The sequence below is a fragment of the Equus caballus genome, chromosome 25 (assembly GCF_041296265.1).
Source record: "Equus caballus isolate H_3958 breed thoroughbred chromosome 25, TB-T2T, whole genome shotgun sequence".
Lineage (NCBI taxonomy): Eukaryota > Metazoa > Chordata > Mammalia > Perissodactyla > Equidae > Equus > Equus caballus.
In genome coordinates this window covers 32,538,764-32,557,346 of record NC_091708.1, presented here as the reverse complement: position 1 = coordinate 32,557,346, position 18,583 = coordinate 32,538,764, and the positions used below count along the sequence as shown (strand labels likewise).

The window sequence follows — 18,583 nt, the reverse complement described above, 5'->3', positions numbered from 1 at the left end:
GTCAACAATACACATGGCCTGTCCATGTGAGTGTCTGGTCACATGGCTCTTGGTTGGAGAAATTTTATATACTCCTAAAGTAGGGCATGGGAGGCTGGCGGTGAATAGATGTGTTCTGTTGCAGTTTTTCTGAGAAACCAGCTTTAGGTGGAGCCATTTCCTTTATTATTTGGCCTTCTGGAAACCTGCGTCGTTTTAGAAATCTGATGAGACCAGCTCTGAGTATATGTCTCACAGATTCATACCCGACGCTGTTTTCCTTTTGAGGAGAACCAAAATGAAAGGCGTCAGTGCTTCTGGTCCTGTGTCTGATTTTGGCGTGCCATCCCCACCACTGTTTGTCAGTGGAGAGAATGTTCCGTGGTGCCACAGCAACGTCCACCCTGCATTTTATGTTAGAGGGACACGGAGTGTGGGCTGCTTGCGTGATCTCTCTTCATGCCCTGAGTCATGGCTTGTGCTCACACAGATTGCTTGTGCTGTGTTTAGCCTGCTTCCCCCTGCCATTGGCAGAACGTGAAGCATACAAACCTTTCCTCCCTCAGATTTATTTGAGGTGCACACTGCCGCTTGCACACTGGTCTGTCAAACAGCTCTCCACCTTTCCTGCCATGGGTGGGGGTGTACTTTGTTGGAAGTTTCCTGGTGGGAAGTTCGGCAAGAGCTACCAAAAGTCTTAAGTGTGTGCTTACCCTTTGACCCAGTAATTCCTTTTCTAAGAATTGACCCTAAGGGGTGGCGTGGTGGTGAAGATTGGCAACAGATATTAGCTTGGGGCTAATCTTCCTCAGCAAAAAAAAATAAATAAAAAAAGAGAATTGACCCTAAGGAAATCTTGTATACATACAAGGATGATTTTATCTCAACACTGCTTGTAATAATAAATAACTGTAACATGCGTTGAATACTTTGTACTGGGTACTGTTCTAAGAGCTTTGTGAGTGTTATCGGACAAACATGTAAAATCACAATATAAATGTTTTAAAATAGGGGATTGATTTAATATATTACAGTACATTTCATAGTGAATTAATATGTGGCCTTTAAAAATGCTATAGATTTGTATTTATTGACACCAAGGATGTTTATAGTGTATTAAGTAATAAAATCAGATCACAGATATACTGTATGGTTCTATTTTTGTAGAAAATGTCTGGAAGGCTATACACTAAAATGTGAACTTAATTATTCTGAGTGATGATATTATAGATGATTCTTTTTTTCTTAACTGTTTATATATGTATATAGTATATATATTCACACGCATATATTTTTAATTGAGATATAATTGACATAACACTGTGTACGTTTAAGGGGTACAATGTGTTGATTTAATGCCTTCATATATTTCATTATCTGTGTTTTTGAATTACAAATGTAAATTTAAAAAGAAGCTCAGTACAGGTCTGTGGGAGAAGCGACTAACAAATAGTCCTTGTCTCTTTGGGCCTATTGAAGTCTCCATCCGAATGTCACCCTTACGCATCTTCCGCTTGTGCCTCTTTTTGCAGCAAAGCAGTTGAGAGCTTAGCTGAAGGGGGCGGCTCTGAAATCCAGCGGGTGAAGGAAGATGCTCGGAAGAAGGTACAGCAGGTCGAAGATCTCCTGACCAAAAGGATCTTCGTTTTAGAAGAGGCAAGTCTGGAAACCTGCGGAAAATGTACTTCTTACAGTGGGTTCATAACGGAGTGGGCAGAGTTTTGCCCCTTTTCTCATAGATTGTCAGAGTTTCATAGGAGCCGTGCTTACTGAGCATCTCCTGGGTTCCAGCCTCCTTTCTAGGCACTTTGCATATAGAATTTATATGCTTACACCCCACAAACTAGCCATGATTGTCTTCATTCCTATAGGTGAGGACGCTGAGGTATGGAGAGAAATACTAACTAGTCCAAGTTTAATCCGAGATTTAAATTTATGACTGCTATTTTAAAGCCCATGTTCTTGCTACAAACCACTCTTATGATTTACTTTAGTCCCTTTGTTTTACAGAAGAAGAAACTGAGGCCCAGAGAGGGGAAGTGACCCGCCTAACATTAGGAACCAGATTTCCTGACTTGTGGGCCATTAGGTGCCCATGCAGCCCCCGTCCCCAGTCCCCATCCTCCACCCCACCATCCCACCATCCCACCATCCCGCCAGTGTTCATGGAATGCCCTGTCTTGGGAGGCGCTGTGTTCCTTTGACCGTGATGGGAGTCAGGATGTATCGTGGCTAAAAAGTCCTGTCTCCCCGGTGTTGAAAAGTTTCCCTGCCTATTCAGCTGGTGTTAAGTAACACTAACAACTTAATTCTCGGTCTTTGGAGCCTGTTGTTTCATTTCACTTTCTCCACCTGAAACCCTGGTTCTTCTTAGCAGATGTGAGGAGAAATGGCACCGAAAAGCACTTCTCGACACAAAAAGCAAACACATTTGTACTGTATTTTGCAGCTTCTGTGTCTTTCCCATTCACCATGTTCACGTGAGCCCTTACATCAGCCCCATGGGGGGGAATAGATGTTAGGTCCAAAAAACAGACGGGGAAGCAGGCTCCAAGAGGGTGAGAAACTTGGTCATAGGTGGTGGAGCTGAAATGAAAAGAAGAGTTTTCTGAGCTCACATTCCGAATTTTAGTTAAAATATTCTGAGACTTTTAAGAGACTTAACCTCTTGGTTCCGTCATCTTGTTTGTCCAAGTTCTTGGGGTTTGGGGGTGCCAGCATGACTGGCAGTAATGATTTGAACCCTGCCCTGTCACTTACTAGCTTTGTCACCCTGGACACGGCATTGGCCTTCCCTGAGCCTGGCTGCTTCGTCTGTAAAGGCTCAGGGGTGTCTGCTGTGCGGGAGTGATTGTGGCAGCAGCGGGACTGAGTCAATGGAGGGCTGACCACGGGGGACGCTCCCTTCTCGCTTCTTGCATGCTTTGACTTAGTCAATCCCTTCCATAAGCCTGGGAGGGAAATCCTTTTATCAGCCTTTCTTTAAAACGAAACAAAAACAAAAAACACATGATGACACAGGCACAGAGTGACTGAGTCACTTGCTTAAGGCCACACAGGCAGCAAGGCCAGCTGGTCTGGCTGCAGAGCCTGCATTGTAAACTGCCCTCTCTCGTATGTAACTTTCTAGTGTTGGGTGAGGATCGAAGATAACAGAAATGAAGCTCCTCACTCAAAGCCTGGCCTTGAGTAGGTGCTCATTACATAGGTTTAGTCGTTTCTTGTCTCAGAGTATTGGGAAATGATTCTTCCCAGCTCTCATGGATTGACAGGCAAGCCTAGTGGGGAGACAGTGGTGGGGGAGGCACTGTGAGGGAAAGGGCAGGCAGGAGGAGCTTCCTGTGATACAGCAGGCATTTGACAGTCTCACAGCAACTCTTGGTTATTCCTGTTTTATAGATTGGGTAGCTGGGGCTCAGAGAGGTTAAGTGACTACCCAAGGTCACACAGCAAATAAGTGGGAGCTGGGGTTTGAGCCCAGTTCAGTTTGACTTTTATCTTTGTGATATAATCAGAGGCGTTTGGCACAGGTAGCTGGAGATTCACATCTACTCCCAGCTCACTTTCCTGAGCACCAGGGCCTTTTTCCCTCACAGAGACACTGTCTGCATGATTTAGATAATTTCCTTGTGGGCTTCTGTGAGCTCTCAGGAATAGCATAGAGTTTTTCACCACCTAAATCACCTTGGAGATAAAGAAAATGTGCTTTAGAATTGCGTAGTCATTATCTTAAAAAAAAAAAATGGTGAGGGGGCCGTGGGGTGTGGGGTGAGTTTGCATGGAGATTGTGGTGGCTCTTTGGAATGTGTGTATGTTCAGGTACTGAAAGGCGCATTTCTCCTTGTTCTCACTGAAGTGGTAAATATCGATATGATTTTTCAAAACCAGGAATACAGTTCTTGTAGAGTTGGGTCTTTTCCATTGGAAATGCCTGTTACTCTTCAGGATACAAGGGGGAAAAATGGCTGCACATGTATTTATTACTGATTCTCCCCATGTATAGTACAATTCAGGGAGGGGAGAGGTGCCGGAGAAAAAGTCATAAATATTTATATTTTAATCCAATTTCCTTTCAAAATGTTCCCAATTGTATTGAAAAATTGCATCAAATGCATTTAATTTGACTCTAGGATGTGAAAGCTGCCCAAGCGGAACTGGAAAAGGCCTTTGCAGGGACAGAAGCGGAGAAGGCCCTTCGGCTGAGCTTGGAAAACAAGCTTTCCGAGATGAAGAAGATGCGCGAGGGGGACCTGGAAACAGCTCTGGTCCTGGAAGAGAAGGACAGGTCTGACTCTTATCCCTGTGACACTGTAGCGTTCATCTCTCTGGCAGCGCGGCGAAAGAACTTCCTTCCCTTCTTTCCTTCCCCTCCCCACTTGTTTCCCACAGGACTTAAGTGACTTACCAGAACATATCCAACACAGTAAGAAAACTAGAGATAAAGTCAGGGTGAGGGAAAAGGGATAGGAGAGTGTTAGAAGGACAGATATAAGTTAGTAAATAGAAATTCATGGTGAAAAGTTCTACTCAGGTACTAGATTTAGCATTCTGTTTTGGCTGTAAGCTTCCTGGTAGCCAAAGGAAAAAGGGAAAAACAATCTTGGTGGACAGAAGTTTCACACTGTTCACAAGAATAAAATAAACTAGTAACTCAGGAGAAGCCTGGTCTTACTTGGCGTTGCCAGAGAAAAATTTCTCTTGTGGATCTTCCCAAAGGGAACAGTAAGTGACTACATCCCCAGAGAAATACTAGTGAGTTTTGTGTGGCCTGTTTTCTGTCATATCTTTTAAAACAGGCTGAGGGCCCAGATTAGTACAGTTCAAGGGGCCAAACAATATAGGCCAAGTACAGAGCTCTTTGATGGCCCAGGAATAAAATGTGTGCCATTTAGTCCAGAGAAATGCATGGATCATGTGGCTTTAGGCAACCTTTAATGTTCATTGTGTCTTGCAACCAAATTTCTGATCAAAACTGGTTAGGAGAGAGTTGAGGTTTTATTCTTTACCACAAACCTTACATTTTGATATCCTTGCCTTGCTTTGGCAGTTACTAAGTGGAAGCCTGAGTTAATTAAATATCAGTGAAACTGCTGGTTAACCTGTGACCTTTCCATTGAAGAGCCAATTCCAAGCATGTTTGGAGTTTGACAAAAGTTGTTGTAAGCAAACCATCTGCTTGCCTGCTTCCTTAGATACAGGATTCTGCCTGCAGTTCCTTTTTCTCAGTTGCTCGGTATCCCCTGATCGCTGGGCCTGACATGTTGTTGGGGTGCTTGTGCCCAGTTGCCCGGGCTCCCCAGCTGCTGTTCACTTCTATTTCTGTCTCGGTGACAACTTTTGAGGTTCGAGTCTGCTGCTTGTTTTCATTATGGGTGGGAAATCAGGTGAGCAAAAGTTTGGGATTATCTTTAAAAGAAGATCAAACAGACCCTGAGGGACAGCCCGTGGTCTCTGTTCATAAGTGCCCCAGCTTCAGCATTTGGAGGAGCTAGCACTTATTGGACGCTCTGCAACCTTTTCTTAGCTTTGATCTGGAAAACTGAAGTTTTGGGATTAATCTCAGGCTGGGGTAGGAAACCGAGTTCTCCGTGAGGGGTAGGACCCCTGTGCTGAGTGAGTGAGTGTTTTTCTTGATGACATGGCTAGGAAGAGAGACCTCCCGGACGTGTGCCTTGTTGCTGAGCCTCCCCTTCCGAGGACCAGCCTTTCCAGACACCGTCCCCAGAGAGGTGGAGTCTGGAGACTGAGAGAAATGATGGAATCTGGAATCTTTCCACACAAATCATTTCTACCTTGCCTTCTTTTTCTCCCAACTGATGAGTGGCGAAGCCCTTGGAAGGCTTATGGGCTTGTCTTTCCTGAGAGTCCCCAGCAGTTAAACTGGGAGTAGGGGGCCCAGGGAATAGACTAGAATGTGTGGGGCGGCCCCCGAAGAAGAAAAGACAGACGGAGTTCTTGGCCCTGTGAAGGGCGTGGGAGGGTCTGGGGTGGGTTTGTGAGGAGGTCCTGGGAGAGAGCTGCTCGGAAAGGCCCTGCAGGGTCCCACGGGTGCTCAGCGGTTCATTCATTGGGTCTGTTGGATCAACAAATATTTCCTGAGCATCTTCTACTTCACTCAGTGTTGATTAGAACATAGGAGTGAGGGGTACAGACTGGGACCCTCTCTTAAGGAAGCTCATTGTCAAAATGTTTTTTCTTGAGGAAGATTTGCTCTGAGCTAACTGCTGTCAATCCTCCTCTTTTTGCTGAGGAAGACTGGCCCTGAGCTAACATCCGTGCCCATCTTCCTCTACTTTATACGTGGGACGCCTACCATAGCATGGTGTGCCAAGCAGTGCCATGTCTGCACCTGGGATCCGAACCGGCGAACCCTGGGCTGCTGAGGCAGAACATGTGTACTTAACTGCTGAGCCACCTGGCCGGCCCCTCATTGTCAAAATTTAAGCTCAGCATCTAGCTTGCTGGCAGGAGTGGAGGGCAGGAATAGAGATAAGGGCTAGATGGGATAAATGCTGGGTCCACACAACCTATTTCTCTAACTCAGTTTAGAGGGATTAGGAAAGGCTTCCTACAGGAAGTACTAGAATAAGGAGAAATGACTTGGGGGAAGAAAAAGTGTTGCAGGCATTGGGAACTGTATATCTGTGTGACAGTGCAGAGGCCAGAGTGCACGCAGCAGGGTCAAGGAACTGAAAGAAGCACAACAACATGATGCGGGCTCGCTGAGCCGACGAGTCGGAAGAAAGATTGCTTGGACTCTCAAGGCCTGGCAGTAGCGCTCTTTCATTCAGAAAATAGCAGGGAGTAGCATGGGGACAGGTCCCATGGGCAGTAAAGAGCTACGAACATGGGTTGAAGGTAGGGCTAAATTGAAGGTGTAGGTATGTGAGTTATCTCTTTACAAGACAAAGGAAAGATTATATAAAAAAAAGTCATTAAAATGGTATCAGTGCAGGTAGGGTCTGGTTACTGGGTGGTCCTATAACTTTAGGTAAGAATCAGATTGGATCAGGTCAGAACGTCCCCTGCTTCCCGAGGATGATATAGATGGTACGTAGGGCAGGATGTCTTGAGCTGCTCTCCCTGGGCAGCCGTGATCCTCATCAACTTGCAGAGTGTCCTGCTTTGGAAGGGAGGCGGGAAGAGACGAAGACAGGGAAGCTGGAGCAGACCTTGTGGGCCTTGTTGAAGAGTTTGGGTCTTGTCTTCAGGGCATATGAGAAGCCACTGAAGAGTTAAGGCTGGGAGTCGGGGGTGGGGGTTGGGGGATGACAAGATCAGACATAATTTTAGAGAGAGCCCTCTGGAGGGTGGGTAGGCTGTGGAGTTTACTGATAAGATTGGTTCTCAGGCTGATGCAGAAGTCCAGACAAGAGACGGAGGTGATGAGGACCCAGAGGACAGAAGTAGGGGTGGAGAACAGGCAGAGATGGTTAAAAGGTAGAATTGACAGTGATGGCTTGAAGGGCTTGATGGCTGGTGGATTGGAGGGAAAAGGCTGCAGGTAACCCCTCACCCAGGTTGCTCACGAGCAACTGTGGGACGGTGGCGCAGTTTGCTGAGTTTGGGGGAAAAAGGGAGAAAGAAGAGATGTTTTGGGTGGAGGGGGTGGGAAGATGAGCTTTTAGTTGGGATGTATTGGGTTGAAGGATGTGGGGCATCCAAGAGGAGAGTCCAGGAGGGGCTTGAGTATATGCATTGATTAAGGCCTGAATTAAAGGGCTTACATGAATGATACAGATTCATTGTTAACCAGCTACTGAGCATGGCCTCAGGCTGGGTGTCAGGAATGCAGAGATGAACACTGTCTTCCTTGTATGGATCTCCCGGTGGTGGGGAGGGGACAGATGTAAGGAACAAAAAGTCAAGATTTGGTGCTAGAGGTAAGTTCAGGGTTCTGGGCTGTGATCAGCTCTGCTTGAGGGTGGAGCAGGGTAGGCTTGTCAGAGGAGGTGCTGGGAGCTGGGATGAGGAAGCCTTGCCCTCCCGAGGGAACAGCACATGCAAAGGTGTGGCTCCTGGCACATTTCAGGTGATCACAGGGAAGGGTGGTCCCTGTTCACATACACTGCAGAAGCTTGGCGTCTCGTCTGTGGAGGAGGGAACTTGGGAAGTGTTAATGCTCATGGAGTATTTACTGTGGTCCAGGTGGTGGGGTCTCCATGGATGTGGGGGTCTGGTTAGGGCCTTGCTAAAGGCTGCATCTTCCTGGGGTTTCCCATAGGTCAGAGCTGCGAATGCATGTGTCTCTCAGGGGTAGATCTGCAGCCGCCAGATGTCTGCTCTGGATTTCTGCTTGCTTAGGGGGTGGCCCTCGCTGTGGTGGAACCAGGATCAGTGTTCCAGGTGGAACCCTGCCTGAAGGCAGCCCTGCTCAGGAGGCTAAGGAGGTCAGAAGGTGAATTACTAAGCACAGAATTGGAACAGGGGTCCCGGCGCGCCTTGGTGAGATGGATCCAGATCTGCCACACAGATTGACCCGCTGTTGGGCAGACCCTCACTAGGGTGGGCACTGCTGGTGTCTTTCTGGGCTTCTGGGCTCCCACCCCCCTTTCCAAAGGTATGTGCTTTCCCTACTTAATTTCCTTCCATCTGACCCGAGAGCTAGTCTGTATCTTTCAGGCAGTGACATTGTGGAGCCCTGCAGGTTAAATATGGCCAACAGATAGGGTTTATTTGGCCCACGCAGTGCTTTTAAAAGTTTGAATTAGTGGCTAGTATTTAAAAAAATCTATTTTCATGTAAAAGTCTGCATTTCCAGCTTCTTTTGAAACCCTGGAAGATGTGGCAGACTGGCCGTGGTCTTGCTAGGTTGAGCTGCTGCCTTAGATGGGCCCGGTGCTCCAGCTCGGCCACAGTCCCCACAGGCTGCCCCACGCGTTTCCATCCCTATCTGGAACTCGCTGAAACAAATCAGTTTTAGTGAAGTGTAGGTTACATACTTCACAACACATCCATTTGAGCTTGCAGTTTGGTGACTTTTTACCTCTCCAGTTGGTTATGTGGTGATTTCCGAGTTGAACCCCTCGAGAACAGTCTTACTCCTTTTCCCAGTTTTGGGAGCCTTGCACTGGTGCTGCCTGGTACCCTCTGTACCCAATTGTCTTAGTCCATTTGGGGGGCCAAAACAAAATAGCTTACAGACATAGAAGTTTATTTCTTACGGTTCTGGAGGGTGGAAGTCCAAGATGGAGGTGCCAGCATGGTTGGGGCGGGGGGGACCCTCTTCCTGGTTGCAGGCTTCCCATTGTATTGCACATGGTGGAAGCGGTGAGGGATCTTTCTGGAGCCTCATTTACGAGGCACTGCTCCCATTCTTGAGAGTTCCACCCTCATGATCTCCCAAAGGCCCCACCTTCTAATCCCATCACTTTGGGGGTTAGGATTTCCGTGTATGAATTTTGGGAGGACACAGATATTCAGACCACAGCACAGTGCATTGCTGGGTGCTTTCACTGCTTCCAGCTCCCTCCTCCCCTTCACCTGGGAGCGAGGGAAGCTCCCAGACTTCCAGTTCCAAGCCTTTGCTCTTTCTACTGAACGAGCTTGCTGTCTAGTCTTAGGTACAGAAAAGCTCTTCTGAGCATCCTCTGACAAAATGCTGAAGGTTGAATGTTAAAAAAAAAAAAAAAGTAAAATTATATCGGCTGTCATTTGTTAAGTTCTGCCATGTGCCTGGAACTGTGTAGGGCCATTTTAAATAGCTTATCTCCAATGACATAAAAAGGTAATCCCATTCTATACTGAGGAAATGCAGGCTCAGCGAGGGTAATTAACTTGGCGAGGTCAGAGAACAGCTGATGTGAGGTAATTTGGTGGCCCCGAGAAGGCGGTGTTCAGCTCTACCTGAGGGGACCCTAGGGGTGTGGGTTGGCAAAGATGCCTTGAGGGGAGGAAATGCCTCGCTGACTCGGGTGGATGCTGGGTGTTTATCAGGTGGAGGAGAGTTGTGAAGGGCATTCTAGGTGGAGGGACTAATGTGAGCAAAGGTCTAGAGGCACAAAACAGCCTGGCTTCTGGGGAGAATGGGAAGTGAGGCTCCTGAGCAGCGGTGGAGCGGGGACAGCTACGTGTGAGAGGTGAAACAAGCTGTCAGCAGGGCCTCTGACCTTCTAGGCCCTAAAAGCTGAGGCTAGAAGGCCTGGCTCAGGAGTTGAGCCTTTATGTTGAAAGTTGGTGTGTTTTTGAGTTTGCCCTGAGAAGCCCGGGAGGGACGTGCTCTGTCCTTTCCCCTCACAGAACAAGTCCGCTTTATTGGGCGTGCTTGTTTAGGCTTCAGTGCTGGATTCCTTTTGGAGAGAGGATTTCTTGGCCTAAAACATTGGTAATCCACTGCTGTCGACCGTGGGCCACTGGAAGTCTTCGAGTCGGGGTGTGACTCCAGCAGACTAGTCTGGCAGCTCAGAGGTTGGATCGCCCGGGCCCAGGCTAGAGGCGAGGGGACGGTTAATGGCGCACGAATTCTGGCCCTTAATCTCCACCCTGCAAAATGCCATTGCGTTTCTGTTCAGTCAGTGGACGTGTCTACTTTGAAGATGTCTGGCCCCGTTTCCTACCTCCTCCTGCTCCTCTGAGCTAAGAGAACAGCTTAGAATTAATATTTAAATTTCCTTCTCTTTTAGACTGATTGAGGAGTTGAAGCTGTCTTTGAAGAGCAAAGAAGCTTTAATTCAGTGCCTTGAAGAGGAGAAATCTCAGATGGCATCTTCTGATAAGAACGTGTCATCTGGAGAGCTCCAAGGACTTTCTGCTGCTCTGAGGGGAGAAAAGGAGAGCGAAACTGAGGTGAGGCGATGGGACTTGAAGGGGTGACTTTAATTAGCAGACCGGACTCCTCAGTGGGAAGTGGGATGCACTTCAGTCGCCAAGATTTGCACACTGTCTACTTCTAAATATTAGCTCCCTGTCAACCTAGGAATTAGCAGAAGCCTCCTGTGTCAGGGGCCCTGGCGTTTTTCTTTTCCTTCCAACCTCGTGTTTGTATAAAGAGTTGGTTGAAAAAACACTTCACATTTGCTTGCCTCTGTTTTGCCATGTGTTAATTCGTTGTTGCCCGGGGACTTTATTTTCATCCTTGGGGTTTTCTTAGGATAAGTAGTGGTACATACCTGTTTACCTTTGTGGTCAGAGGCAGGCTTGAAGCCACCTTTGGTCTGGAACTTCAGAGGCAGTGAGGGGAGGGAACTGACTCACATTGGGCCTGGCAGCACGCGAACGGCTTCAGCATGCCACCTCACTGAGTCCTCCTGGCCACCTCATGAGGCAGAGATCACGGTCTCCTCATCGAGTTTAGAAGCAGGCTCAGAGGAGTTGTTATATTTTCCCAGGCTCCAAGAGGTGGGTTACTAGTGCCAGACCCCACAGCTCCCTGGACCCCTCCGCCACACTAGGCGGCCTCCATGTGAAGCTGTGTTGAAAAGGGTGGGCAGGACCCAGAAGTGCAGGTGGGCCTAGTCGAGACCTTCCAATTTGTGCTGGACCAAGGCAGTTGCTCCTGTGGTACATTCACATTACGGGATGTTCTGGATGTTCGTGGAAAGTCTTGATTTCTTTATGGAGGGGTCTCCTTTGTCCCGACCACAGCAGTGAATTCTTTTGCCTCACCAGTTGGTGTTCGGCTGTAATCAGCCCTGCCTCCTGCTCCTCCGTTTAACCCTCCTCTCACCCCCGGCCCTGTCCTTTAGCAGGCTTCTTCGTTGTCCTGCTGCTCCTTGGTTTACTTTCTCTGGGGCTGGTGATAACCAGTGTGGGTGGCTTGTCTTTACGTTTTTCTTCACTCCGGTGGCACTTTGGGTGAGACAGAGAGAAGGAGTGGACACTTGTTTCCGTGAGTTCCACAGCAGTGGGGAGCAGCGAGTGAACGAGCTGCTCACTCTAATTGTTCTGGGGAAGCTGCTGGGTTGTGGGTCCCTTCTGCGCACCAATGACTGCCATTTCTTAGGCTGCACAAATGGAGCGCCAGAAGGAGAGGAATCACTTTGAAGAGAGGATCCAGGTATGTTGATAAAATTTTTAAAAATTTTCCAAAGATTTATCTTCGCCTCTTGCTTTATTCTGAATGCAATAGACAATTCTGTGTGACAATAGCTGTCATTCCTTGAGTGCTGCTGTGTGCCAGTCAAGCTGTAGGTACTTTAGAGAAGCTTTCTCAGTCTTTGCAATGACTCTCTGAAGCAGGCATTCCCATTTTGCGTATGTGGCCTGTGAAGCTCAAAGAGGTGAGGTCCCTTACCCAAGGTCACGGAGCTGGGAGAGGTATAGCAAGGATTCAGACCCGCCAGTGTGATTCCAGAGCCATTACCATGGCACCCCAGCCACAGTAGTCGGCACCTGTGCAGCGCCTGCCAGCTTAGAAAGTGCTTTCCCGTCCATTATCTCGTTTGATCCTCACAACAGCCCGGGAGCGAGGCAGCAGTGATTATCTTTGGAAGTGAACTCAGACTATAAATGTATATGTTCAGTCTCCATCAAGCCAAATTCTCTGCCAGCATTTGTAGCATTAAGGAATGAAATTAATGATCTGTTATTTCCCCCAAATAACCCGGTGCGGTTTCAGAGACTCTGATGTGACTGTATTCAAATTCCAGAAGGCATTGGAGTCCTTCCCAGAGGAGTAGCTGTCGTCGTCTTAACTGATCTGCTCCCCTCCTTTCACCCAGCCCTGGTGCCGTGAGCGGGAACACGGGAACTTGGAGCTGATGCCACTGCGTTCAGCTCTACTTGGAAACATTAATCACAGGTTGACAGGAGTGAGATAGAATAACTGCGTTTGAGTGTGCTCTTAAAGATATATTTACAGTGCGTTTTGGTTGGAACGCATCAACTTAGTGAATCTTTTTCTAATCTAATTTAGGCACTTCAGGAGGACCTGAGAGAGAAGGAAAGAGAAATTGCTACAGAAAAGAAAAATAGTTTAAAGAGGGATAAGGCCATTCAGGGTCTAACCATGGCATTAAAGTCAAAGGAAAAAGAGGTATGTCTGATAGTCCTGAAGTGAAATTTTTCTTTATTAGCTTCTGTGACTGGCCTGTCCTACCCTGAATTTTTAGCTTCAGGGGAAAGGTTTATGAGAGCGCTGAGATGAGTATAGAAAGTATGGAAGGGGTCCTTTAGTCCATTGAAAATTCTTTTTGAAGTGTCTGATCCAGTGCTGTCCAATAAAAATAGAACGTGAGATGCTTACGTAATTTTGAATTTTCCAGTAGCCACATCAGAAGGAAAAAGAAACAAGTGAAATTAACTTTAATAATACATATGTCCTACATATGAGCATTTCAACATGTAATCAAGGGAACAATAGTAGTAATGAGGTATTTAACATTCTTTAAATCTGAACTTTGTCTTTGAAGTCCAGATGTGCTTACAGTGCATCTCAATTCAGACTGACCAAATTTCAAGTGCCCAGGGGCCATAGGGGCTATTCGCTGCCATATTGGACAATGTCTAATGTTTTGAAAGACAACAGAAGATTGAGATAAAAGAGTTTGGGAGGCAAGGCCACGACTGCGGATAGTTAGATAGCTAGCTGGGTTGTTGCCTGTTGGGACCCAAGGTTGTGGCTGGTGGTTCCATGCTGTCATCTTGTCATTAGTATAGCAATCTGTCGTAGGCACAGATGCAGAGAGGAAAGCCCAGCTCTGCTTGCAGTCTAGTGGGGAAGAAAGGCAGAGTGAAGGTGGTGTGAGGGGGAAGGGCAGGGGCTGTGGAAGTGGAAGGAAGGGGCCCTAATCCAGATTAGAGTGTGTATATGGGTACCGGGGAGTGGCGCTTCTAGGAGAAGGTATCTGAGCGGAATCTTAGAGGATGAGTAGGAGTTAGTTGGGAAGGGAGGCAGAGACAAGGAGGCCATTTCATACAGAGGGGAGAACACTGGTCGAGGCAGTAAGTTAGGAAAGAGCCTGATATGTGTTTGTGGAACCAAAAGCAGTTTGAGGTTGTCAGAGCATTAAGTGAGGCGAGAGAAGGAGCTGGAGAGGTTGCACGGGCCAGCCGGTGGTGGTGGAAACCTAATCACACTTAGCTGCTTGGGTGGCAGGCCACTAAAGGCTCTGAAGCAGCGGGGGGATGATCCCATTTGCATTTTAGGGAGATCTGTGCCTCTGTCCAGAGAGAGGACTGCGGGAAGATGAGCACGGAGGCAGGGAGGCCAGTAGCTGCGCCAAGAGCCACCTAATTCAGAAAGGCTGAATTAGAGCAGTGGTCACGCCAGTAGGAAGGGAGGGGTGGGCTCATTCAAGAAATAAAATTAGAAATAACTGAAGGTTAGAAGTAAATTTGGGGAAATTTGATGATTAGATGTAGGAATTGAGAGAAAAAGCAGTGAGGGATGACTTTTAGGTGTCTGGCTGGCACGACTAGGGATATGGTGGGGTCACCAACTCGCTTAAAAGTGTAAAACGTGGAGTATGATGGCAAGATGAGGATGGTGATGGAGGTGATGAGTCTGTTTAGAAAGTATTGACTTTGAGGAGCTTGTGGACCATCAAGGTGAGATGTCCAGGAGGCAGATAGATATGCCAGGAGTCCAAAGCCTGGGGAGAGCTCAGGTCTGAAGATGTAGATCTGGAAGCCATTCTTATACAGCTGTGCGTTACAATTCTAAGAGTTGATTTACTTATCCAGGAGAGCGTAGAATGGGAAAAGAAGGCTGAGGATGGGACCACAGGGGGCTTCAGAATTTCAAGTACAGGAGGAGGAATGCCCAGAGGAGACAGAAGGCCTGGTTGCAGAAGGATGAAGCTAACCAGGAAGCTGTGGTCTTGAAGAAGCTGAAGGAGGGCAAGAGTCTGAGTCATCACCAGTGTCAGGTGCAGCAGAGATTGGGCTCACGTTAATAGTAGTTATACTTTGTATCGTGTTTTGGGAGTTCAGGGCCCAGCTGAAGCTGGGGACCTTCAGTACATAGTGGCACCAGTGATGGAGCAGTTCTGGGTGCTGGCAAAGTCCTAGGTGTCACCATGGTAGTTCATGTCTGACCCTGGTGTAGGAGAGGGTCACTAGAAGATGAGGAATCCTGGGACTAGCCAGGCTAGACTGTTGGGTGGGTCATCTATATGGACAATAATAGTAACACTTTGTACGACCCAGGCATCATTGGCGCCCCAGGACGCATTACCTCATTTAACCCAACAGTGCTGTAGTTGGGTGGGTGGTGGTATCCTCGTTTTGTAGTTGAGGGAATTAAGTCTCAGCGTGATTAATTCCAAGGCTGAAGCCATCCAGCTAGTAAACAGCCAAACTAGAGACCCGACCTCTCCGACTTCAGGCCTTGTCTGACTGCACAGCTCTTGATTCTAAGTGCTGCACATTCAGCAGGAAAAGCACGTGGGCTGTGCCCGGAGAGGAGAGCCCATCTGCGCACTTGACTGCTGTTCCTTATTTTCGCCCAGGTTGAAGAACTTAACTCTGAAATCGAAGAGCTCACTGCTGCCTTCGCGAAAGCCAGAGAGGCCCCCCAGAAGGCGCAGACCCAGATCTTCCAGGTAAGTGTTCACTTGGGTCCAAGTGGCTGTCTCCTTGATCTTCCGCCTGCTGAGGTCAGGACTTCTCAGCTGCAAGGAACCAAGGAAAACTCCAGTGGTCTTTGGTAATCGAAGTAGCTCAGTCTAATTAAAGGAAATCCTCCACCAGCTTTGGGGGCTTCTCCAGCCCCCTCCTCAATGTGACAATGATAATGACGACAACTAACCCTGTTTAGAAGGGCCGAGTTTACTCTGTGCCAGTAGGAGACTGTGCAAGATGTGTGGACTGTCTCATTTAATCCTCACGACCCTGTGGGGAAGGTAGTTATCATCCCCTTGTGTGCAGGGCTTTTGAAGCTCAGCGAGGGTATGCTACTTATTCACTGTCATACAGCTAGCAAGTGGTTAGGCCAGGATTTAAACGTAGTAATTGCTAATAATAACAGCTGGCATTTATTGAGCACATACTATGGGCCAAGTCGCGTGCTAAGTGCTCTCCATGGATTAGCTTGATGAATCTGCACAGCAGCTCCGTGAAGTAGCCACTGTTAGTATCCTTCTTGTACTGCTGAGGAAACCCTGGCTCAGAGGTTCAGGTACCTTGTTCAGGGTCACAGAGTGGTGAGCGATAGAGCCTAGGATTGGGTCCCAGGGCCAGTCTCACTCCCAGCCTGTGTTTGTACCTGTCACCCATACCTCCCCCACCTGGCTTCTTCACTCCTACCTGCTCCCTCCCAGCTTTCTGGTCCAGGCTTTCATGATTTGACCTGCCTTTTCTCTTTTGTCCCCCAATATTGTACTGCAAGGACTCCTGCTGGTCATCCCCTTAATCTTCCTTCTCTCTTGCTAATTTTAGTTCTGTGTTGTTGTCTGTTTTAACATTCCCCCCATGTTTCCCAATACAGTGTGTACCTATTCCTGATGACCTAATGAGTCAGTAACATTCCACCGTCTGAATAAATACATACTGCTTTCAGCTTTCTCCTTCCACCCCCTCCACCCATGCTGTTTTGGGTTATAAATAAAGTAGAAATTAGAAGTTAAATCTAATTTAGGACTGTTTGATTCTTAAGATTCATATCCCATGCTTTATCTTTTGCAGAACTTTGGTTCACACTAAGAATAATTGAAGTAATTTGGTTTAGATCATAGTGTATTAGAAGCATAGACAAATTTCTGCTTTTAGAATCTCAGGCTTGCCTTCCCCACCATTTTGACAGTGGTTGATAAAATGGAGCTGAGATTACACTTTTCACTGAGTTTTTTTTCCTTGCTTAGAAAATAACAAGCTTTAAAAGCTGAATTCTTAGGAAATCCATCCATATTTCCCATTGCTTGAGAAAAAAAAATACATTGGCAATTGACAAGCAGAGAGACCAGACATCCTTATAAGTGTTGTGATATTTTACTTGTTATGTTGGGCCTTGAAGGAGAGAAAGTAATCTTATACATTTAAATGTTAGCCAGATTTATTACATACATTTATTAATTTCATAACCCTCAGTCCTAGTTGCAAGACTTTCAGAATGACTTCTGAGGTCTTGTCATACACAGTGTTGGCCAGGTTTCATGTCCTCAGTGCACAGAGGTCAGGAACTGTCGAAACTCCTCCGGTGCTCCATGCCCGGTTGGCTGTTCCAAGAGCGCTCATTTAATCCTTACCCATGGTGGGGCGTGTGTATCAGTTCGACTGGTTGCTGGGACTTGAACTCAAGTCTGACTCCAAAGGCTGTGTTCTTTCCCCTGCTCTGATTGCGTGTGTGAATAAATGCACACGGTGCGCTTATATTGGTTATTTCATTATGAGGTATGCATAGTTTGAATGTTGCATAGACACTTGAAAATGCATTTTCTTTCACGTATTAGGACCTTTTTGGGATGTCATATGATTTGAACTGATTGCAGCCTGAGTGAAATAGCCACAACTCACAGGGCTGGCATCAAGCCTGACACCGAAGCAACAGCAAGTAATATTCAAACTCTTGGAGCATTTGTCACAGTGCAGAGATGTGAATTCTAATCACAGATGTGACTCTGTCTACACTGTGGGCTGGCTGTACCCATTGAAAAAATATATTTTTTTACCCCTTTAAAAAATACATTTTCAAATTGGAAATAGCATTTTTCTTCCTCCTTTCCCTGCCTGGCTATAAAAGTAAAATTACACACTGTAGGAAATTTATAAAGTACTTAAAATAGTGGAAAGAGGTTGATAAAAATCACCAATAAACTCATGTCTTAAAGATGTTTGCTGTTAACATCTTGACTCTTTCAATGCATATTTATACATATATACATACAACCTTTGAAAAATTAAAAATAAGATCATAATATGTATTTTGTTCTCTAATTTTTTTTTTCCCCATCTAATGTTCTTGCCATGGCAGTATATGTAGATCTACCCAATCTTTTTTTTGGTTAATTTTTCTTTTGACATAGTTGTAGATTCACATGCAGTAGATTTCTGTATACCCTTTGCCCTTTGTGTAATAGCTTGCAAAACTGTAGTACAGTGTCGCAACCAGGACAGTTGATATTGGTGCGTCCATTGGCCTTAATTCAGATTTCAGCAGTTTGACTTGTACTCATTTGTGTGCGTGTGTGTGTGTCTGTCTCTGTGCTTTTTAAACAGTCTTCTTAAAGAGCGGCATTTAGTGCATTGTATGGGAGGAACATGGGCAGACGTGGACTTGAATCCTGACTCTGCTCTTCACTGTGTAACTTTGGGCAAGACGTTTGCGCTCTCCCAGCCTGCTCGTGCGTTGTAAAATCTGGATAATCAGACTTATGGCACATAATCCTTACAAGGATTAAGTAAGAAAGTATATCAGGGCACAAGCAGTAACTCAATAAATGTTAACTCATCCTTAAATTGAGTAGTATAATCTTCTGGCATTAAAAATAGAGTAGTTACTTCGGTCTGTTTTTCAAATTCTCTACTAATGGTGTTACACACATAGCTTTTAGTCTGAGGGGCTTCTCCGTGTTACCTTTCAATTGAGATGAAAGATAATGGAGTCAGTGGTGGAACAGGGGAGCTAGATTTATTTGTTCCGCAGCCGCTGCAGCAGTACTCTATGCATCACGTTCAATCTTCACAACAACCCTGTGAAATCGAGATCCTTCCTTTCACAGATGAGGAA

At 46.6% G+C, this 18,583-nt stretch overlaps 1 protein-coding gene across 11 annotated transcripts in view; it reads left to right on the top strand.

The window, feature by feature from the left end:
• CDK5RAP2 (CDK5 regulatory subunit associated protein 2) overlaps positions 1–18,583 on the top strand; it is a 172,378-nt gene that overhangs the window by 32,699 nt on the left and 121,096 nt on the right. For all 11 annotated transcript variants that reach the window (XM_070251095.1, XM_023628766.2, XM_070251093.1 and 8 more), the window contains 6 exons: positions 1,512–1,635; positions 4,110–4,264; positions 10,602–10,764; positions 11,921–11,974; positions 12,833–12,952; positions 15,369–15,461. In XM_070251095.1, coding sequence (XP_070107196.1) covers positions 1,512–1,635; positions 4,110–4,264; positions 10,602–10,764; positions 11,921–11,974; positions 12,833–12,952; positions 15,369–15,461 — 709 coding nt within the window. The remainder of the gene's footprint in view (positions 1–1,511; positions 1,636–4,109; positions 4,265–10,601; positions 10,765–11,920; positions 11,975–12,832; positions 12,953–15,368; positions 15,462–18,583) is intronic.